The following is a 24,008-nucleotide window of genomic DNA, read 5'->3' as shown; positions in this document are numbered from 1 at the left end:
TTTTGTTTGGTATTGCATATCATAAGTAAGGAAATAAAACAACAATATTTTGTTTAGTATTCGTTGTTAGCAAATGAGGTAATAAAATAACTTTATTTAATTTGACATGAGTTTTAATATATTCGATGCCATTATTTATCTTTAAATCATTTACGAAGCCTTTCATAACACACCTACAATTACTGTGTAAAAGTGAATGCTTCACTGAGAGAAATGGGTGGTCTGGATGACCCACTTTGATGAGTGAACCGCGTCCGAATGGCAATGCACTTTTTCGACTCACTTGCCCCCATTTGTGGATAATACTGACCTATTTCGGGCCTTGTAAATTTCAGGTATGACTCACATGTGGCGATAGGTCGCTCTGACGCCCAGATGCTCCCTTCGTATCCGTGCTACGGGTGGCTTCAGAGGCGATGCCACAAGAGTCATGCCTGAAATTTAATGGGGTATCGACATTCAGACACGGTTGACTTATCAAAGTGGGTCATCCAGACCCACCCATTTGTCTCAGTGCTCATGAGTGGAGCGATACATGTCAAACATAACATAACATAGTGATGTCGGCTCTGAAGTGTAGGCCTGATGTAGCCTGTCGCCGATTCTTTTCCATTTTGTGCCCTGTTAAAACTGATTTAGTACATTTGTTTGAATATGAAAATTAATTCAGAAAACCTTTGAAAAACGTGTAATTAATATTGACTACTCCATTGTGTATATTGTATTTGTTGAGACAAACTTAATTTCATTTATTAATAAGAAGAGATTTTCTACTGAAGTAAGTTTAAGATTTGACCCATGACCCACGTAGGCAGATGATTTCATCAGATGGCAACGTATCACGATTTGATGATGCAGGACCTTTCATTGATCATCGTGGGACCACCTTCTTCATGCTGGGTTCCACAGCTGAAAAAAAAAATCATCAAAATTGTTCGTTAAGGTAATAAGGTAAAGAAAGGATATTTTCGGCAATAAATTTGAACAATCGAGTTCCAAAGGGTTCTAATTCATTACTTTAATTACGGTACGTTTTCGCTTTATGTATTACCATATGTATTCGCGTCGATTTCAATTATTATATTTTTTACACAATTACTGACAAATTCAATAGTCTATTGAATTGGTTGGTAGATAGCTTCCGTAATTGTAGGATAATAGGGAGGTGTACAAGTTCAAGGATTAGATGGTTTTATTATTTCTCCATCTACAAAACATATGCCTGGGGACAAAGATGAGCATTGGAACATGACATGGGGTTAATTAATTTATCTAGCATCTTCAACGCATAGTAATATAACCTAGCTCCGCTGTGCAATTCCTATGCCTATGAATTTACAATTATATAATAGATAATAATAATAACAGTGCCACCGTTTAGTAGGCTGTAGGCCTGTCGCCAATTCTTAACATCGCAGAACATTCGCAGCTTGTTGCGGTCTCGAACGCGCAACTCACTGCTCCAATTTTGCTTGACTGCTCCTCGTTGATTCTGACCAGAAACTGGCGCACATGCGGAGCCGTATCAAACACGCACATGTCTGCTACAATTTTGGTACTTTGAGCTTTAACAACTGGGCCACCCGGCCTGAAGTAGACTAAAGATTCTTTATTTTATACGATTAAAACGAGTGACTTTTGTATTGTATTTATAATTTATTTGGCTAAAACATTAATTTCTTAAGAATTTCATAGCAACGATCCGGCGACCAGCACTAGAATATTAAGAACAATAGCAATACAATATTAAGAATGCATTGACACTTATATTATTAAGAATATTAGGAATGTGATTTCAAGAATGCGTGGACACTTATATTATTAAGAATATTAGGAATACGATATTAAGAATGTGTGGACACTTATATTATTAAGAATATTAGGAATACGATATTAAGAATGTGTGGACACTTATATTATTAAGAATATTAGAAATACGAATTAAGAATGTGTGGACAATTAAGAATATTAGGAATACAATATTAAGAATGCGTGGACACTATATTGTTAAGAATATCAGGAATACAACTTATATTATACGTGGACACCTATAGTATTAAGAACATTAGGAATACGATATTTAGAATAAGTGGACACTTATATTATAAGGAATATTAGTAAATTTATTTTTATTAATTATTAGGAATACGATACTTTAATACCGTACGTGGACACTTATATTATTAAGAATATTAGTAATACGATAATAAGAATGTGGGGACACTCATATTATTAAGAATATTAGGAATACAATATATGGAATACGTGTACACTTATATTATTAAAAATATTAGGAATACCTTCAGAACACTTATATTATTAGAACACGATAATAAGAATATGTGGACATGTTTAAGAATACGCGGCCATTTGACCAAGTTGGATACATACGGCCCAGCAAATTGAAGGCAGTATGCTCAGATGTCAACAATAAACAAAAGAAATACCATAATAATAAATATAACAGTTTCAGCATTTATGAGGCCATATGCCTGCTGCCTATTCTTAACAACGCAGAACATTCACAGCTTGTTGCGGTCTCGAACGCGCAACTCACTGCTCCAAGTTTTGCTTGACTGCTCCTCGTCGATTCTGACCAGAAACTGGAACACGGGTTGCCTGCCAAAAACCACCACTGCCCTGGATGTAATGGACCATCATGATTCCTGCCTTCCGGAACGTAGCCTTCAACAATTCAAGCCGTCCATCTCTAGGCCATGAGTCGAACCAGCCCTCGGTCGAACGGACACTTGTCGAAGGACGATAAATTTAGGAACAGAACTATACTATCTGAAACCTAACCTCAGATGCGGTGAACGCAAAATTACGTAATTTAACAATGCCCGGAAGTCAGATTCGATCCGCGGCCTGGTGGTGCACGGCAGGTTCTATGCATGGCCGGAGGAAGACAAAGCCGAGTGGTTCACGGCTGATTGGTGGATGTCCGGAGAGATCCAAGGCGTTCGATTCAGGGCTTATTGGTGCACAAAATTGGTGGTGCACGGCTGTGCTCCCCTGGCGCACATGCAGAGCTGTATCGAACACACGCATGTCTGCTCCAATTTTGGTACTTTGAGCTTTAACAACTGCAGGGCCACCCAGCCTGAAGATTATATAATTCTGAAGATTATTTATGTTATACGATTAAAACAAGTGACTTTTGTATCGTATTCATCATCTATTTTACTACTGCATTAATTTCTTAAGAACTCCATAGTAACGACTCGACAACCAGTGTTCTCAACTTAATTGCCTGTAGAACCATCCAACATACGAGTATCATATACATATGATTGCCGACGATCCAATCCTTCGAGGTGATGGTGTTGGTTGAAAGTTATTGGAGAATGACGTTTCAACCGTTAACTATGTGGAATAGCAGCTTGTGAGCTGAAGCATTGTTGGTTTAAAGTTCGTGAGGTACGATGGGTCAATTGAGTACAGCTGCTTAGGTGCCACTGCCAGGATGACTATATCAATAACATTTAGAAGGTTGATGTTGGCTCCAGGGCTGATTTGAGGTAATTTGCTGGTCTATGGCGCGGCACCTCTCGTTCGGCGGCTCGGCGCGAGAAGTTGAGAGACGGTGGTTTGCAGCTGTTCACACGCGATTTCGTAAAATAGCCCGAGAACAGTAAATTCTCACCCCCGATTTTCTAGAAGCACCCGAGAGGACGAAAATTTTACCCGCAATTTTCCAACTTCACCCTTGAAGAGCCTCTTTTTACCCGCGGTATTCTGTAAAATCTGCCCATTATTCCTGTCTGGCAAGCACTGCTGCTGCTAGCAAGACAAGTATGCTCTTGCTGCTGCTGGCCTACTTGTTTTGGAGCGTGCGGCCCTCCCGCAGACTTTTCACTTTTCACACTTTCTTTCAGGGATATTTTAGAGGTAGTAAATGTATTATTTCTTAATTTGCTTTATGTTACATAGATAGTAAAAATGTTGAACTTTACACCACTATTTTTAGTTTTGCAATATTTTGATTAGTTTAGCTGCTACAACATTTCTACAAAATGTGGGATGCCTGTCCCCATTTACCCTGACCGTCCTTTATTCCCCGTTTGACGGTACTATAGTATATGGTTTATTATATACTATATATATAAATTTTTGGACTGTAATCTAAGCAAAGGGGAACTGCAGTTTATGTGCAGTAGAATAAAAGGTTCTGCAATAATATCCTTAATTTAATTGTCTTTATTCCATAATATAAAATATGCTAAGGTATCCACTCTATCTAATAATGTTTATATCTCGCAAAAAAATTGAAATGGAAAATCATGTCTGTAGACATTATTATTAACCCCATATTTATTAATAAACCATAACAATAATCCCATCTCCTCTTTGCAGAATCTAAGAACAAAATTAGGTTAAATAACTACCCATATAAAATTTAATCGCTGAACTTCTGACAATTAATTACTTTCTGTAGAGTTATCTTTTCCTACCCATCTGCAGACTGAAGAAGAACAGCTAGCATAGTTTGCAATGTCAGGGTCTCAGTCACCTCTCCCAGCCCATGTAGATGAAGCCTTGAGGTGGCTTGTGCATGACTACATTGATGATGCCATCTTGGGTGAGTTCCAGACTTTGGTTATGGCTGAAATAACTTGCATCAACTTCATTCCAACTTCCAATCTTAAGAACATGAATATATCCAATAATCCAAAGACTGTGAGAAATTTTACTGCAGGGAATACTATCAACAATATGTGGCTCAAGTAGATAATTTGATTTTTTGTGAATATTTAGCTCAAAAAATAGATTATCTGAGACATATATTGTGGCACCTGAATTTAATTTGAGGCATAATAATAGAAAATGTGCCTCATCCTTGATTCTTTATCTAAGCTTTTTATATAATTGCTGTCTCAAACTTTTGAATATCTATGTACAATCTTTGCTGTCTTCAATTCTTCAATTATTTCCTGGCTCTTTTTAAGTTGTTCTGTAGCCATTGAATATATGAATGTTCTTTGTTCTGGAAGATTTGAAGCCCCAAAGTCTGAATCTTCATCACAGGTCTGAGACTGGCTAAACTTACAAAGAAGTTTTTGGAAATAATTCAAATAAAGAATAAAATTTTTAAAAAATCATGCTAAGTCCTTCCAAATTTGCCTGAATGTTTGAATGATAATTAATTAGATAGCTTTGATTTTTGAGGCAAACAGAGAATGGCATCTTTAAATTATGAGCTTGCTGGTCATTTTACATTTTCTTGACAACATCTTCTAACTTTTAGAATTTTTACTTATGTACCAGCATAAGTTTTTATGTTCATACTTACCTATTGGTTTGATCAATCATGGATCAACTAAATATTTGATATTATGAAAAATTAATCCACTTGTTTCTATTGTTGATGGCACTGTGTGATTCTAATATTACTTCATTGATGCCTGTAATTGCATTTAACAGAAAAATTGTCTTCTCACTTAGAAAATATACAATATATCTTAACTAAATTTCTAGTTTATATGGACCTGTGTTTTTTTTTTCAGCGGTAACATTTGAAGTGCACAAAGCTGTAAAAACTGGACTACTGGAAGCTGAGCTTGGAGATCTCAGTGATGAAAACCAGTACCTTCAGGTCAGTATTTTGACTGCACTTAAATATGCAGATTTATTATAAACTACGAGTTTATGAAGCTGAATTTGCATTTTTTCAGATGACATTTTTCTAATACGAGTGACATGATCTTCTAATGAACTTGCTTATTTCATTACTTTTATCCACATCTTCTACTCTCCTTCAGTTCCTAAATAGCTATTAAATTTTTAGGTGAAATGATGTTTATTGAAATGATGATTAAGAAGTGAAATGATGTTTATGATGATTAAGAAGTGAAATGATGTTTATATATTTTATTTGAGATGATATGCAAACATTCAGCTTATTCAGATAGCACCTGATGCATCTACATGTCCCTGCACATGTGTAGTTATACTCCTAAAGTGTACCAAGTTTGTGACATTAATGGATTTCATTAACTTGTTCTCAGGTCAATGTAGAGGGTTTGGATGTCTTCGGTCAAGCTCCCATCAAGAAAAGTCAGGAATGTGTATGTCCCAACTGTAGCAGAAGTCTTGCAGCTAGCAGGTGTGTGTGTTCGTATTGTTTTGTAAGAAAATGTTACTGTTTTGAAAACCTGTGCTGCAAATTCTGTGTCTACTAACTGTTAACAAACATTCAATTTGTGTGGAGTTTTAGCTTGTGTACTAGAGTTGCAAAATTAAGATCATTTCTTGTCTAATGATGAGTTTTCAGCTGCTATAACAACAGCCATGCTGATGCCTGTGCACAGAGCTACATAAACTACATAGCATTGCACAGAGCTACATAAACTACATAGGATTGCACAGAGCTACATAAACTACATAGCATTGCACAGAGCTACATAAACGGCATAGCATTGCACAGAGCTGCATAAACTACATAGCATTGCACAGGGCTACATAAACGGCATAGCATTGCACAGAGCTACATNGTGTTCCATCATGGGCTGCAAGAAATTTTGCAACATTGCAGCATAGCGATCGGAATTCACTGTTACGGTTACTCCCTCCTCTGAGAACGACTCCAACAGTGTGTTGCAGCTAACGGCCCCCATCTTCCAGATATTGTTTTCAAAACATAAGTATTCTAAATGGTATGTTATTCTAACTTCTAGGAAAATAGACTTTCTGTTTGATGCACCTCCATTACTCTTTTATTTTACCTCAAAACTGCTCAATCGGTTCTGCTCCACCCTGTATATTGAGAGGTTGAGATTGTATTGACCTTTTAGGAAATTAGAAAGATTTTCCTCCCTAATACGAGTATTCTAATTAAAATATTTAATTTCAATCTTCAAATACGTGAATTTAAAACTAGAAACGAAACGATTACAAATATAAGACTATATATAAAATAATTAAATGCAGCGAATGGATATAAAATATTTTAATTGTGCACATGTTTATTTCAAACAGTGTTAGATTTTCGCATAACTTAAGCCTCGTTTCAAGTCGTATGAGGTTTGTTTGGTTATCGTTCAGTTTATGTTTAGTATTGGTTTATTGGTCTTAACTAAATGGGAACAGTGCAGTCTGTCACTCAGTCACTACTAGTTGGTATGTATAGTGGGTAGAGTCTGGTAGATTTATAGGACATAAAACTAGTAGATCTATTGATAGCGCTGTGCACTGTGCTATCAGCTACCTATCTCAGTATCTGTTGTGTGACTCTTCAATGTTTAGAAGATCTGCATTCCTCAAGTGTTTTTGTATATTGAAGACAGTTATATGGTCAATATTTAGCTCGATCATTACCTTGCTCCATACAAATTTTACAAAGCTAATGAATAGATTTATCAATAATTGTTTACCCAAAAATCCCTAAGTGGTAAACACCACCTTGGCCTGTTGGCCACTATTGAAGGCAATAGGTGCCTTTTTTAGCCATCCATTATGAACCATATACTGTTATTGTTAGTAGGCTAATTGCAACATAAAAAATAACACTTCGAAAAGACGAAAAAGCTGAAAAAATCAAAAAAATTAAATAAATAAAAAAATCATGAAAAAATAAAAAAAATAATTGATTTTTTATTTTTTTGATTTAAAAAAAAAATCAAAAAAATCACCAGCCCTGCTGCAGTGAGTGACAGAGAGCGCATTTTCTCAATATCGACAAAAACATGAAGTCACAGACAGACAGACAGATGAACGGACATGACAAACACAATAGCGCATTTTCAATAAATCAGGAAATGCTCTAAAATGATCCTTCAGTTTCACCCTGCCCCCTAATTAAGCCAAATCATTAATGTCCACATTAATGATTAATGTCCATTAAATAATGGACACATAATGTCCATTAAATTCCTAATTAAAATAATAATATTGCCAATTACTTAATTTGTTTATCAGGTTCGCCCCTCACCTCGAGAAGTGTATGGGTATGGGCAGGAACTCATCACACATCCTTCACATCCTTCACATACATCGCATACTTCACTCCCTCCACATCAAGGATGAGGGACATCGTCCACATACATACATCCTTCACATCCTTCACATACATCCTTCACATACGTACATCCTTCACATACATCCTTCACATACGTACATCCTTCACATACAAATCTCACCCGTCTTCCCCCGCAGGTTCGCCCCTCACCTCGAGAAGTGTATGGGCATGGGCAGGAACTCATCACGCATCGCAAGCCGACGTATCCAGAACACGTCACGTGACGCTGGGGGATATGTGTGCTTAATGTGGGCATTTATATCTGCTTCACTGTTATATGTGTGCTTAATGTGGGCATTTATATCTGCTTCACTGTTATATGTGTGCCTCTTAAATCCATTCATAATTTAAAAAACGATCCATTGCTGAATTATTATTAAAAATTGTTGTTATTAAAGTAATTTGAATTGTGTTGAATTGCTGAATAATTAAAAAAACAGATCCAACCGATCCATGGAAATTCAAAAACTGATCCATTGTTCCAAACGAGTTCCTTTTGCAATTTATGCAACTAAAAACAAGTTTATTGTTATTTTTTTCTCGTAAAATTGAAATTTTTACATTTTGTGCACCTTTCACAGTAAAGGGTTAACAGGATAATGCATCATCACCAGTTATACAAGCAGCCTGTGTGAACTTTTTCAGAAGTGTTTCGTTAATGTCTTTGAATTTTTGTCAATAATAGAGTTTATAAGAATTAATGATGGCTTTGCAAGGCGAATCCTTTCATAATTCAAATTAACTTCTATGTTTGCATCAAAACTGTGAAAAAAAAATCTTGAAATGGGAGTTTGTTTCTTGCTATCTTTTGTGTTTTCTTTCAATAAATTCTGATGCAGCAACATGCAGAATTGTTTCTGCTATTTTTGATGACTTAATTCCTTAAATTTTTAAGTCGTGAATTTTATCCATATTTTCTCTCATGAAAATTTCTTTACAAAAGAATCCCCTACACACAAACACCTTTGTTCAACATTATTTTACAATGCACTCTGTTACAAATCCTTTTATTCACAACTCTTTTAAATGCTCTCTGTTAAGAAACCTTCTTCTTACAACTGTAAAACAGCATTCTTTTACAAAACCTTCTACTTCTAGCTCCTATAAACAGTGTTTTCTGATAAAAAGCCTTGTAAATCTTTTACAGACAACTTTACTCACTTAATGCCCTGTAACAGTTATTGAAAATCTCTTCTAAGATCTTCTTCCCTTTGCGTTTTACTGCTGGTTTATCCCACATAAGATATTCAAAATGAACCCTAAATTCATGTTGGTCCTCATCGTGGAGGCAAACTAGTTTTTGTTGCCATTCCTTTTGACTGAAAGGTCCCTCTAAACGAATTTACATCCATAAAAACATAAAATATTTTCTGAACTAGATACAATAGAAGTGAACTAGATACAATGGAAATGAATTGATTCTAAAGAATCCCTTGTTAGCCACTATGTTCCTCATCATCAAATTAATATCTCTACAATGAAATTAGTCAGAATTGAACATAGGAATATGATTCATAATACACATAGAGATATTAATACAGTATGCAGCCCCGCAGGCCAAGGCAGCAGCAGAAGGCGTGTCGTGGATCGTCATCAGCTAAGAAAATTTTTGTACTAGATCAGGCCAATAGAAATGAACTGAGACTAAAGAATCCTTTTTCTAGCCACTAAGTTCCTTATCATTAACTCATTATTCGGCCCCGCAGGCGAAGGCAGCAGCAGAAGGCGTGTCGTGGAGCGTCATCAGCGGCGGCAGCGACTCCGAGAAGCGCGCGGTGCTGAGCTCCATCTGTGGTGTGGTGAGCGAACACACCAGGAAGATGTGTACGCGCTCCATGAAGTGTCCCCAACACACCACCTTCCAGCGCAGGGCTGTCAGAGAACAGGTGCAGTGTCCCTAGTACACAGGTGAAGTGTCCCCAGCACACAGGTGAAGTGTCCCCAGCACACAGGTGAAATGTCCCTAGTACACTGGTGAAGTGTCCCCAGTACACAGGTGAAATGTCCCTAGTACACTGGTGAAGTGTCCCCAGCACACAGGTGAAGTGTCCCCAGCACACAGGTGAAGTGTCCCTAGTACATGGGTGAAGTGTCCCCAGCACACAGGTGAAGTGTCCCTAGCACACAGGTGAAGTGNCCCAGTACACAGGTGAAGTGTCCCCAGTACACAGGTGAAGTGTCCCCAGTACACAGGTGAAGTGTCCCCAGTACACAGGTGAAGTGTCCCCAGTACACAGGTGAAGTGTCCCCAGTACACAGGTGAAGTGTCCCCAGTACACAGGTGAAGTGTCCCTAGTACACAGGAGGTGTTGTTTGTTGTTTTATGTGTGTGTATTGATATTAATCGCTTCTTTTTAGCCCTGAATTTTCAAAGAATCATTTTCAAGCAAAACTTGGTTGAATGTTTTCTTATGAATGTCTTTTGCAATAGCCCCAATTTTCTAGACCACGATGTACCATTTTGCTCATGTGTCTGCGGCTCATTTGTGGTTCTTCGGATTCGTTTTTATTATCACGAGATTATCGTTTTGATTATCTTGTCTCTGTGGCTGTTTATTAATGGAAAGAGCGCATGAATCTACAGAAAGTCTCGAAATGAAGCTACATTTAATTCACATGAAAACTTGTTGAAAGAGTGGCTGCTCTGTTACTTGCTTATATTTATGGGCATGAATAGAGCAGGGACTAAAACTTTTATTCAGGTCTTCTCCAGGCTGTATGTTGTGCACGTTTTATGCTATGCTTTATTGCTGGAACAACGAGAAATGCAAAATAATAGCATATGCCAATTTAATTCACTATTATTTATCAAGCTCGTCTTAGAGATCAGCTCCGCTATCACTCGTGAGCGGACAGCAATAGAAACAAAGAAATTAGTCAGTTGAATGTAAACACTGAATTGACCAAACATATAACAAAGTTTAGTTTAAAAGTGAAATTTTGCAGACAAACATGCCCATTAACGATTTGCATCCGACATGAGATGGATGCATTATCTACTTAAAATATATATTTTTTTTTCTCAAAGAGATTCTTAAATTATCTATCGCGAGATCAGTAAGTGAAGTTAAAACCATATCAAAAGCACTTTAACCACTGGTGGCCCAGGGGTTTAAGTTCAGAGTACCAAGATTGGAGCAGTGAGTTGCGAGTTCGAGACCGCAATAATCTGTGATTGTTCTGCGATGTTAAGAATCGGCGACAGGCCTACGGCCTACTAAACGCTGAAACCGTTATTATGATTATTATCATTATCAAAAGCATGGCCGAATAGATTGCAAAGACATTTGCATGAGGTAGATACGCGAGTAGGTTACTACTGCGATAACTCCTGCCGCGACGCTTAGCCTGCAATCTATTATGGGAATTACGTGACGTCATGGGAATTACGTGACGTCATGGGAATTACGTGACGTCATTCCGATGTATGCTGATGATCCCTGTGCAGAACTTCTTTCTTGTACTAGAGAAAATTTTTATTCCTAAATTCTTGAATTCCTACAGTCTTTAATTCTTGTACTAGAGAAAATCTAAGACAAAAAAGTTGATTCATGCCCTGAAGATTAGGTTAAATTCATGCCCTTCAGTCAATGCGCTACCGTTATGAGTTTAATTTTTATGAGTTGTAAGCAGTTTAAAATGATGTCATATCGATTATATATTGCCTGACGTGTTATTAAATTGAGTTATTATTTCATATACTATAGTAATATTTTTCTCTGATTGCAAGGGAACAATGATCAGCATTGAAAAAATTGCCGTCTTGTCTGTAGAGAGCAAAGTCTCATGAGTTTTCAATTTTATTTTATTTTCCCCTCTAACTTTTGGACTGCAGAACGCGGTAAGCTCACTCACATGACTATTGTGAGTGGGGTGAATGTAGCGTGTGTGTGACAGCATGACTCATATTACTCACGAGTGACTCAGCCCTCACTTCCCTCAGTTGTGTTGCCAGACTCATGTTACTCACGAGTAACTCAGCCCTCACTTCCCTCAGTTGTGTTGCAAAGGTCTTGTGTATTCTGGTTGAATTTGGTCCTTTTTTTCGTTCCCACGAACTTCTCTCAGCCATTTTATTCATTCAAAAAATCTGTTAGATGCAAAGAGACCATCACAGAATTGTTCTTTTGGCTTCTAAGCTTAAAAAAGTTACACATTTTCTATGCACTGCCTGCGCATTTATTTACACATACCGTAATAATAATAATATTGAGAAATAAAAAATGCATAATTTTCATTCTGAAAATTTTCAATTATGCTGATTTTTAATTCTGCATATTTTCAATTTCAGTGCATTTCTCTTTTGTTAAATCTGATTGATATTTTTTGTAATAGTTCGATATCTCGGTGCACGTGTAGGAAAGACTTAATTTCAATTAGTTGATTATTTAATGAACACTTTTACATTGGGTTATTAACATTTTACGAAGCAGTAGTGTTACAGGAAAGGTTACAATTTTTAAGAGTTTACTTTTTAACTTCTGGTGATGTAACCCAGTTTACTTACACTTACATTACCAGTACGTCACTGTAACACAAATCACACATACGTGTGTAACTCATCACTGTATATAACACGTCACTATAACAAATCACGTATAAAATAAACGTCACTATAACAAATCACGTATAAAATAAACGTCACTATAACAAATAACGTATATATAACACGTCACTATAACAAATCACGTATAAATAACAGGTCACTATAACAAATCACGTATAAAATAACACGTCACTATAACAAATAACGTATATATAACACGTCACTATAACAAGTCACGTATATATAACACGTCACTGTAACAAGTCACGTACATATAACACGTCACTATAACAACTCGCGTATATATAACACGTCACTATAACAAATCACGTATAAATAACACGTCACTATAACAAATCACTTATATATAACACGTCACTATAATAAGTCACGTATATATAACACGTCACTATAATAAGTCACGTATATATAACACTTCACTATAACATGTCACGTATATATAACATGTCACATACATATATGATATATATATAACACGTCACTATAGCACGTCACATACATATATGATGTATATAACACGTCACTATAACACGTCACAAACATAAATGATATATATAACACGTCACTATAACACGTCACATACATATATGATGTATATAACACGTCACATACATATATGATGTATATAACACGTCACTATAACACGTCACATACATATATGATATATATAACACGTCACTGTAACAAGTCACGTATATACTGTATAACACGTCACGCTCGTCACAGCTGCTGGGCGCGTCTGACGGCGCAGGCATCACAGAGGACGACAGCGTCTCCAGCAGCACCGCGGCCGCCCCTGACGAGGCGCAGGTCAGACAACATTATCCTTATCTTATGGTCCTTATCATGTTATCCTTAACTTATGGTACTGGCATGTTATCATTAACGTATGGTCCTGGCATGTTATCATTAACTTATGGTCCTTATCATGTTATCCTTAACTTATGGTCCTTATCATGTTATCCTTATCTCTTGGTCCTTATCATGTTATCATTAACTTATGGCACTGGCATGTAATACTTACCTTCTGGTCTTCATCATGTAATAATTACTTTTTGGTTCTCATCATGTGATCCTTAACTTATTGTCTTTGTCATGTAATACCTACTTTTTGGTCTATCATGTAATATTTACTTTTGATCCTTATCATATAATCCTTACCTTTTCGTTATTATCGTATAATACCTACCTTTACTTTATATGAATGTTACCCCTCAATTACCACCATAAAGTTATTCAATTAAACAAAGAAAGGGTTAATTAAATTAAACACCCAAAAATAGATTATATTTTGTGAAGCACTTCAGTATGCCAGTGGAAATATCGAGTCTCTGCCGCCCCTGCAGGAGGCTGACTTTTATTTTATATTATATTTATTATATATTATTATTTATATTATATTTATTATATATTATTATATTATTATTTATATTATATTATTTTATTTCTGCCGCCCCTGCAGGAGGCTGACGGCGCTGACGAAGGAGGCGCTGCTGGGGGACCGTCCACGGCCCACAGCGGCGGTGTGGCTGCTTCAGGTGCCGTATTTACCTTCTATTTAATTACTGAGTTACGATAAATAATCAGTTAATTGAATATTATTAATTTAGTCAGTTTTATTCTGGATAATTAATAGCAAGGCTACTAATTATTAATTAAATTAATAATAATTAGGCTACTAATTATTACTAATTTGTAGCAAGACTACTAATTATCCTAATAATGCATCTATCATATTGTCATTGTACAGTCGCTGTGTTCTTACATTTAATTAGCCTACATTGTTCATTTAGATCACAATGTTCATCGAATATATTCTTCGCAAAGAAAACGTGACTCCACATGATCGAGAATATAGTGACTTTGCGGCCATAACTAGCAGCTATCAAGAGGCTTCAATAATCACTTCCTTAATCATCAAAAGCACCATGAAACCTTGCATTGTCGTTCATCTTGTTGTTATAGAATCTAAATGTCGGCACTGAAGACATAGGCCCATGGCCTGTTGCCGATTCTTGTTCATAGAATAAAATAGAATAGAATAGAAGTGTCGGCATTGAAGACATAGGCCCATGGCCTGTTGCCGATTCTTGCACTTTTCGTGACTTGATTCACAAGGGATCCGGCCTTTGGAACCCGATCTTTCCATAACTGACGATTGATTGAGATAGCTGCTGGACTTATTGCCTGCTCCGTAATTTGCTAGGCATTTCAAGACTGAACATATGTGTACATGTTCAGAGGTGATCTAAACACCGGTCTTTTGAGCAGAATCTTTTCAAAATTGACGTTGGTTTGAGATAGCTAGTGATATCTCTATATTCTAAAGTACTGATATTCGCTGCTTTCAAGACAGCTGTTCCACTGTTGTCTTAATTATTTTTCTAGGATTTTTTTTGCCGATATGCTGGCCGTTGAAGGCCTTGCTCTCTTCTATTTTGTCTTTCAGCATCGCATTAGCGCGTCCAATATAAAACTGTTGATTCAATTGAATTGCTTTCCGAGTGTCAGCTTGACCATTTATGTTCAACAAGATAGTTTTCAATGAGTAAATATTAGCAAACTTTTAGCATACGGTACTTTGAAAAATATCTCTAAAATCTAGGTTGTGATTCTTTGGTCATAATTAATTTGTTTACATATACTTATAGAACCTTTGAACGGTCAAGTTTGTGTTTTTATATGGCAACATTTTTTTATATACGTAATTTAAAGAAATTCTATTTAAACACTTCGTTTTTTTGTCGTAAATGTTTTTCATGTATTATTTAAAGAATATCTTTGAACGCTCAGGTTAGTGAATTTTTACCAGGTATTTTTCAGTTTTGTCATTCAACAATCATTTTTTTATAACGTATAATTTAAAGAATCTGTTGAAACGCCCAGGTTTATGAATGAATAATTTAATTTGTTATGAATAATTTAAAGAATATGTTGTAACACTCAGGTTCATGATTTTTGTCATCATTAATATTTTTTCAGCTTTATCATACAATCATTATTTTTTATTAAGTATAATTTAAATAATGTGTTGGAACACTCAGGTTCGTATTTTTTGGCATCACTAATATTTTTTCAGGTTTATCATACAACAATCATTATTTTTTATAAGGTATAATTTAAAGAATGTGTTGTAACGCCCAGGTTCATGGGACCAGGACCTGCTGCACAGCTCGACCACCTCCCCAGCAGACAGCACCTCGACCGTCCTCTCGTCGCACTCGACCAACTCCTCGAACCGCTCCGCCTCTCTGCCACCCAGCGGCGACTGCCACTCTAGCAACGGCAGCGTCTCCAATGGCAGCGCTGCCACTACTAGTGGCAATGGTGGCAGTAATAGTCAGAGCATCACTCACAGTGGCACAAATACCATTAGTAGCAGTTCATCTACTACAGAAGTGACGGTTACTGAAAGTCTCCTTCAGAGTAATCGGTATCAAAGTGGTAGCGGCGGTGGTGGTAAAAGTGGTGTCAAAACTCACAGCAGCAACAGCAATAATAGCAGAAATGCAGCAATTAATATCGTCAGCAGCAACAAATCTGGCCACAGTGATAGAAAGAGCAGTAGCAGCAATAATAGTAAGAAAAAAAGTAAAGCAAGCAGTGTACACGGCAGGAGTTCTGAGAAGTGAAGATTCCTCTTTTTAGGTTCTTTGATCGATTCAACTTTGAAGCGTATTGCATTTATGTCCTTTACTCAGGTCATTCATACATGAACATAACTAATCCATTAGCTTAACAATATATGATTGGTGCTGAGTCATGTCTAAATTTCTACTTTACTAACGTAGTTTGGTGTCGCTCTTATGCAAACAAACATGTAATCGTTTACAATTCCTCCTCTGAAAAATCAACGGATGTGCATTTCTTGGTCAACTCGTGCGCTTCTAAAAAATATTAATATTCCGTATGTTGTTGGCTGATTACTGTTGCGTAGTTTTGTTAAAGTTTTCCCCTGTGCTCTACACTTCTTGTCTTCACGGGCGATCAAGTTACCGTATGTAAACTTGCCTTGAAATCTTTCAGGCAATCACATATTAGCTGCGACTCTTGCCACTATTAGGATTCTGTACAAGTTCTTATTGAAGTAAAATAGTGACTGATAATATCTTGTAAAAATAGGTGACGTGTAAGCTGGTCCATATTGCTTTGGATCTATAGGACAGCTTCTCGAGACCTACGATTCGTAAGGCTGTGATGAGGTTCCATGGTAACCTCGTACGAATATTAACCAACTAAATTACTTGCTCCAGTTACGCTGTAAGTGAGAGCATTAATTTGATGATAGAGTTATGTCAGACTCGTTAACTCTCGGACATCATTTCGATTTAACATTGAAACTTTGTCATCTCACGTTCGTGTAAATAGGATAAATTCAATGTAATTACATCTTCAAATTATTCACAATGCAGTCAGTAAAAATGTAGGTATTGGCAAAGGTTACTTTTCACAGATTTAATTAAGGAAGATGAACGTCACTTGCAACAAGGCGACTTATCACTACAATCATAAAAGAATAGAATTTCAGGCCCCTTAATACTATGGTTAATGTCAACTGTCAAGATCTTGATTTTCATGTATCCGTAATAAATTTTCTACAAGCAAATATACTATCAAAGATTACAGTAATTCCTCCCGTCGTTTTATTATTTTAGAAGCTGCCAAAATAAGCACTCTACAGTAATGCCCGATCACTCTCCCTCAAAACGTTGAGGTAGGCGTGAAAAAAAGTTCTACTTGTAATTCAGCATTTAGGTTAAGAAAATTATCATAAATATTCATAAAGGAGCAACAGATTTTGATATTTAATGTGCACTTGATTGTATCTGGAATAACTTTGTGTTATTGATAAAGCTTATACATACACTAGTGAGTACTCAACAGCATTTCGATTGGAAGGTTATCTTATAGCCTACTTACTCTGACATAGAGATTCAATGATCTATTGCAATGATCTTAATTCTAGGTAAATTAACTAGTCTGTGTGACTTCTAGCAGATACAGAAATGTGAAGGTTGCTTCCCGGATTGAGCATTGAGAATATCCACAGAACCAATGAGAAATAAAGCGCTCGATGTTGAGTATGTAAGAACAATAGCATACTCGGCAATATGAGGTCTAAATTGCATAAATGTATATACCTGGCAGGGCGCATTTACAAAGGCTATCACTATAGCATGTTGAACTACGAGAATAATGTTGCCTACAAAATATTATTTCCATGATGCTATTCTTGAAAAATATTTAATTTCCTGAGAGCTTCTAAATCTTTCGAGGCTCGTTATTGGAACGTTGACAGTGGATTATGTGCGTTCAAGTTATTTGATGGGACAGTCACAATATGCGAAACCCAAGCAAGACTTGCAAAATATTTTCGGTTGTACGATCCTAATCGAAATAAAATATAGTACATTAGGTACATATAGGAAAATAGAGTCCAAGTGCATTCGCGTGCCTGAAGAAAACAAAATTCAAAAGTTGACACCCGACTTAAGTAAAGAGCGCTCGGGAATGAGATGAGGAAGAGTAGCTAACAAACAATTACTCTGATATCTGCATTTGTGATAAAAACAGGGGTTTGTATGTGTGAAGTAAGATGGGATGTTAGAATTCATCGTGTCTGTTGAGAGCCTCGCCGAAGTCTGTAACTTGAGAGCCGACGAAGACGTCGTATTTGTCCAATATTTCCTGCTTGGTGAGCTGCCCGTCCGCATCGCTGTCGGCCTCGCCTATGAGGTGCTTAGATTCTGCGTTCGCGTGGTCGTAGTCGGGGGGAATGATCCAGTCCCTGACCTGCAACACATACATACGACCTGTAATATTGGGTGGGTCATTACACGACCTGTAGTATTGGGTGGGTCATACACACGACCTGTAGTACGGTAGGTGGGTCATTACACGACCTGTAATACAGTGGGTCATACACACGACCTGTAATACAGTGGGTGAGTCATACACACGACCTGTAGTACAGTAGGTGGGTCATTACACGACCTGTAATACACAGGGTTCGTACTGGCCATGGAAAACCTGGCAAGTCATGGAATTTGATTTTCATTTTCCAGGCCTGGGAAGTTATTGAATTTTATTTCAGGTTATGGAAAGTCATGGAATTTGCAAATAAAAGAAGAAAAGTTTTTCTGGGCTGCGTGTGTTTACTGTTCGTGCAGTCTCTTGTTTCCTGCGTTCTGATTGGTTCTCTAATCATGTGACCGCCGGTCATGTGATTTGAGTACCAATCACGAGAGCTCGGTCAGCGAGCTCAGTTGCATTGGATAACTTTTTAATCTGCAGTGGCAGCGTTCCATCTTCAGCGTGAAATTACTACATCACCATGTCTGGAAAGTGTAAATTTTTTGACGTTGGGTTAAGAATAGAAGCTTGTCGTGACTGGCTTGCTCGCCATCCAAAGCATGAAGGTATGGCGATATGTACATTGTGCTCGAAAGACTTCGATGTGTCAAATATGGGGGAAGCAGCTTTGAAGAGCCACACCAAAGGCAACAAACACACCAAGTTAGCTAAGCAACACAGTGAAGAGAAAAGCAAAGCGCAGTCACGCATTTCCGATTAGTGGTCCTCTGTGTCTGCCTGCTCTATGCATTTACACGTTTGCTATTTATCAACTGTAGGAGATGATAGAATATGCCCGGTTAGTCTTTCAGTCATGCTAAATCTGTCGTATACGAAGTCTATTCCTGAGTTAGCGTAAAAATGTCTTCCACTACATATTCAAATTGAAACTGACGAGTCTTGGAAAATTATATTGATGGTCATGGAGAGTCATGGAAAATTCATGGAATTATTTTTCTAAATACCGGTACGAATCCTGAATACAGTGGGTGGGTCATACACACGACCTGTAATACAGTGGGTGGGTCGTACACACGACCTGTAATACAGAGGGTGGGTCATACACACGACCTGTAATACAGAGGGTGGGTCATACACACGACCTGTAATACAGTGGGTGGGTCATACACACGACCTGTAATACAGAGGGTGGGTCATACACACGACCTGTAATACAGAGGGTGGGTCGTACACACGACCTGTAATACAGAGGGTGGGTCATACACACGACCTGTAATACACGGGGCCATTACACGACCTGTAATACACGGGGCCATTACACGACCTGCTAGAACAAGAAGAGTTAGGTATTGTGCGATTATTCTTAATTCCTGATAATTTTGATATATGGCGATTTTTTTGCAAGAATTGAAATTCAACTGAAGGGCTAATTGCTGGTAACTTTGTCATTTAAATAAGTTTCTGATGAAATTTAAAATTGTAAAAGAGTTCATTTGTACATTAATAGCTCCAAATCACCCACAATAAAGCCAAGTACCCACCTAATATATTTGTGTTTGAGAAACTATTTTTACTTAGTTACATCCACATAAAACAAGTGGTCTCACAAACGGTGGTCTCTTAACACGTGCAAATACCTGAAAACCTTCTTATCAATAATAAACTAACCAACAACGTCACAACAAGAATATAGAGAAGAGTCTATATGTCTGCTACACATCAGACCAGACCTCATCTTTATCCATGGCTCCGTCCTTGTTCTTGTCACGGTACTGAGCGAACTGCTCCCGCTCGTTGTTCACCCAGCCAGGCTCTGTCTCGTCCTCCGCCCCTTTGTACATGTCGCCTGCAACGCGGTGAAATATATCAACATTCCTACCATTACACAGCACATTGTGCTACCTTGTACATGTCACCTGCAACCCGGTGAAATATATCAACATTCCTACCATTACACAGCACATTGTGCTACCTTGTACACGTCGCCTGCAACCCGGTGAAATATATCAACATTCCTACCATTACACAGCACATCAAACTTATAGCTTTACTAAAATTAAAAATTTTCCCGCCTATCAATACATAGTATTATGATTATTTCTGACAATATTCTTTTGAAATGCGGAATATCAAACATTAATTTTGAATATCGATAGATAAATTTAATCATTTAGAAAAACTCTGATCAAATTTAAACACAAACCAATAAACATTCTATTACCTTCAGGACGATAAATCCAACATGCATTTGAGAGTAACCAATATCCTTGTGCATGAAGATTAGGATACATCTTGAGAGGCCTTGAGTCGCTAAACTAACCAATATATTCATGCATGGAGATCAAGATATGTCGCGAGCGACTAGGACTAACCAATGTACTCCTCCATGGAGATCATGCCATCTTTATCCTTGTCAATGTCCTCCATGGTCTCAACAATAACAATGTCCTTCATATGCTGCGACTCTTCTGGATGCAGGAAGTCCGTGAACTCTTCAAAGCTGAGCTCGCCGTCACCATTTGTGTCCGCGAGCTTCCAGCGGCGTTCGTCACGTGACAACATCTGCAGGTACGACTCGCCTTCGTCGTCCGTCTTCAGTTCGTCTTCTGACAATCCTGAGAAGTAAAAAAACGCCATACTACAAAACATAACAAACCTGTCATCCAATCACTGACAGCTTTTCAAGCTAAGCTCATCAATCACACATGTGAAATTGGCTGCTACGTCTAATCTCGCGTGGTTTAGTAGCACAGTTCCAATAATTCATTTTGAAGCTTTTGTGTACTGACGATAACTTTAGTTACTGGGTGAGATATGGATAGCATTGACAATATTTGATTTATCTGTAGACAAGAGCTTAAATGTATTCATGGGCCTAGTATCTCAATTGATACTTGTAACTATATATAAGAATTTATTCCTTTACTGTTTGCATATAAAGCCTTGGGGAAACTCGTGTTAAGATATGATTCACAGGACCAAGTAAACAGTAGATAATCAGCATTATTAAAGTTAATACAGCTAAAATATTATCAATAACGCGCGAACTACACAAACTCATCTCAAAAAGCCTTACTGATGAGAGTACAAGGACAAATGCAACAACAATGAACCCCAGGTCTTTAGGATATGGAGCTTTACATTGGAATACAAACTTCAATCCATTTATTAATTAATTCATAAATTAAGTAGAATTTATAAGTTATTCTACTTATCATTACACAAAGTTAAAATTTTCTCACCATCCATGAAGCCATAAACCAGAGCCTTGTACTCGTCCCAGTTGAGGTTGGGTTTTCCCTTGGGGTTGTGAGCGCTCCACTGGCGTCGCGCGTCGTCGGTGATGTAGCGCTTCTGTGTGTACTCGATCCACTGCTTCAGCTCCAGCTGCGTCACTTGACCATCGTTGTCGCTGTCAATCTTGTCCACTAATAAACTGTAATAAAGGTACAGCTCAGTCCCTGACAGAGAAATCTTACTTGTGGCTCAATCTCTGACTTGAATAATTTATTTACAGCTCAATCTTTAGTGTTCCGGACCGGTCTTACTTACAGCTCACTCCCTGATGTAGAAAAAATATCTGACAGAGAAATCATAATTGTTAGAGAAATCAAGTGTACTAAATCCCCGAACAACACGCGCAAGTGTTCTGAATTATAAAGCTGCTAGTGTTCAAAACTCCATGATTGAATATTCATCCAGAATACTTCAGTTTGAGAGGATTGAAATGTCTTTGCATTGCATAAGTGTAATTAACTTCAAATTACAAAAACCTATGCACAAAATAAACATTTTTCAAAACTAAAGCATGGAAAATTCTAGTAAGTTTTGTACTAACCACCAAATAAATGCACATATTTTACTGGCTCAATTCTATAAATTAATGCCTTTGGTTATGTCTCACATTGAAATGGGAATGTTCCTGGCCCACTTACTTGCCCCAGTCATGCATACAAATTTTGTGGCTTGTTTAAACGTTTTAGATTTATTTGAATTTCAACTTTAGTCAATGCACTTGCAATTCCTCTATGTCCACCAATTTAGCATACCCCACACATTGATAAGCACAACTGCAAAATATTCAAGTTATCCCAATAAAAATATTGATAGCTTAGAAGAGTTGAAGAAATAAAGCTCACCTGAGCCTGCGTTTACTCTCCTCTGGAGGTAACTGATCATATATATCAGCCTCGTCTTCACCAAGGAAGGCTTCATGGTCATAGTCTGGATTGTGTTCTTCATTCAAGAAATGCTCCTCATCACTCAGCTCCTGGAATAAAAAAAAAACTTGGTTAAGGAATTGTCAATAGAAAAATCAGTTTGCCTCATTTATTTTATAGCTATTATCTGGCATATCAGTTATGAAATGATGAATTCCTGATTGATATCTGACAAGGCCTATGAATAAACTTCAGGTAGATGGTAATCTTTTGAGAATTTCAGATGATTTAAAAAAAAATTATAAATATAATCTCAGCATTGTGGTTGTCACTTCTATCCTTATGATTGACTTGGCACAATTCCTGATATTTTGATCAATGGTTCATGTAGATAAAGATGGAACGTTGTTGTACTTCAAATCAGGATTAAAGTGTTACCCAGTTGGATAATGCAATGCACAATTGTTAGGAATTATTTTTCAATAGGAATTATTTCCAACACAATCAGTTTTCACTAGGAATTATTTCAATCAGAGATGTCTGAAAGTTAACAGAAAAAATTTCTCACTTTTAGTATTGGAAATGAGTCATATATCAGTTAAATATGATGTGCAGACATGCATTGTTTGACCTATACATGGGGACCAAAAGCCCAGTTCAACAGCACAAATTGAGACTATGAAAATGTAGTGTGTGCAAGATGTTAGGGACCTAGAGCCTCTTCCGAGACATAAAACTTCTCCAGAAGGAACACTACAATTCATGAAATTGCCCACAGGGAGAATCTTTCCAACTTTGAACATGTACATCTATAAATTAAGAACGGACTAGTGACTTTTGAATAATCATTCTCCATACTCTGAAGACTAACTTTGCACTTATGAGCAGCCAGTCTTGAGTGATATCAAAGACAGAAATCCACTTACATTGTGCTTTACTCTCGTTTTTTTGTCATCATCTGCTGGTTTTGTTGCAACCACAGCAACAAGCAGCAGTAAAATACATGATGTTTTTAAACCAGCCATCTGAAAAAAACATAGCAGATATATTATCACAACCACTATATACATAACAAATTAACAATGACATTATAATTAAGATTAAAACTAAGGTCTTAATCAAGGTTTTGATTTCCCTACTGACAATGCCACTAATGTTGCCATAGCACTTGTGTTACCGACATACAAAATAATACAATCTATTTGTAATTAAATCAGAGTCACAAGTCTTCAGCTTTCTAGTGCAATATAAAAAGCTTCTCAGCAGCCAGTTCAGTGGTGCCTGAGTATGGCAAGTGTCATTGATGGTAGATTTGTCTATTCCAAGGTTGAAGTTTATTCAACCTATCATAACTGACTGGACTTCTTGGTGCCAAGTGGCAGAGCAGACTTTTTAGACTCTTCCTCAATCTCAAGTTCCTTTTTTTAAGTCCTATAATAAGTTAGCTGTT

The 24,008-nt window shown here is 37.1% G+C and overlaps 2 protein-coding genes across 2 annotated transcripts; one reads left to right on the top strand and one right to left on the bottom strand.

Annotated features, from left to right (window-relative positions):
• The first annotated feature begins 4,355 nt into the window (after positions 1–4,355).
• LOC108675210 (ataxin-7-like protein 3) lies at positions 4,356–17,217 on the top strand. The gene is made up of 8 exons (XM_018163199.1): positions 4,356–4,582; positions 5,508–5,596; positions 6,009–6,106; positions 8,155–8,254; positions 9,724–9,903; positions 13,311–13,394; positions 14,047–14,122; positions 15,729–17,217. Exons 1-8 carry the CDS (start codon positions 4,495–4,497, stop codon positions 16,214–16,216), a joined length of 1,203 nt encoding a protein of 400 aa, XP_018018688.1. The 5' UTR covers positions 4,356–4,494; the 3' UTR covers positions 16,217–17,217.
• Positions 17,013–23,612, bottom strand: LOC108675232 (calumenin-B-like). Its single transcript, XM_018163227.2, has 6 exons — positions 23,485–23,612; positions 22,538–22,668; positions 21,641–21,834; positions 20,771–21,013; positions 20,129–20,244; positions 17,013–18,377 (listed from the first exon to the last, which is right to left on the bottom strand). The coding sequence occupies exons 1-6, from the start codon at positions 23,581–23,583 to the stop codon at positions 18,189–18,191; spliced, it is 972 nt and encodes a 323-aa protein (XP_018018716.1). The 5' UTR covers positions 23,584–23,612; the 3' UTR covers positions 17,013–18,188.
• Positions 23,613–24,008: the final 396 nt, after the last annotated feature.

The sequence above is a fragment of the Hyalella azteca genome, unplaced genomic scaffold (genome assembly GCF_000764305.2).
Source record: "Hyalella azteca isolate HAZT.00-mixed unplaced genomic scaffold, Hazt_2.0.2 contig14089, whole genome shotgun sequence".
Lineage (NCBI taxonomy): Eukaryota > Metazoa > Arthropoda > Malacostraca > Amphipoda > Hyalellidae > Hyalella > Hyalella azteca.
This window is presented reverse-complemented; position numbering and strand designations above follow the sequence as displayed.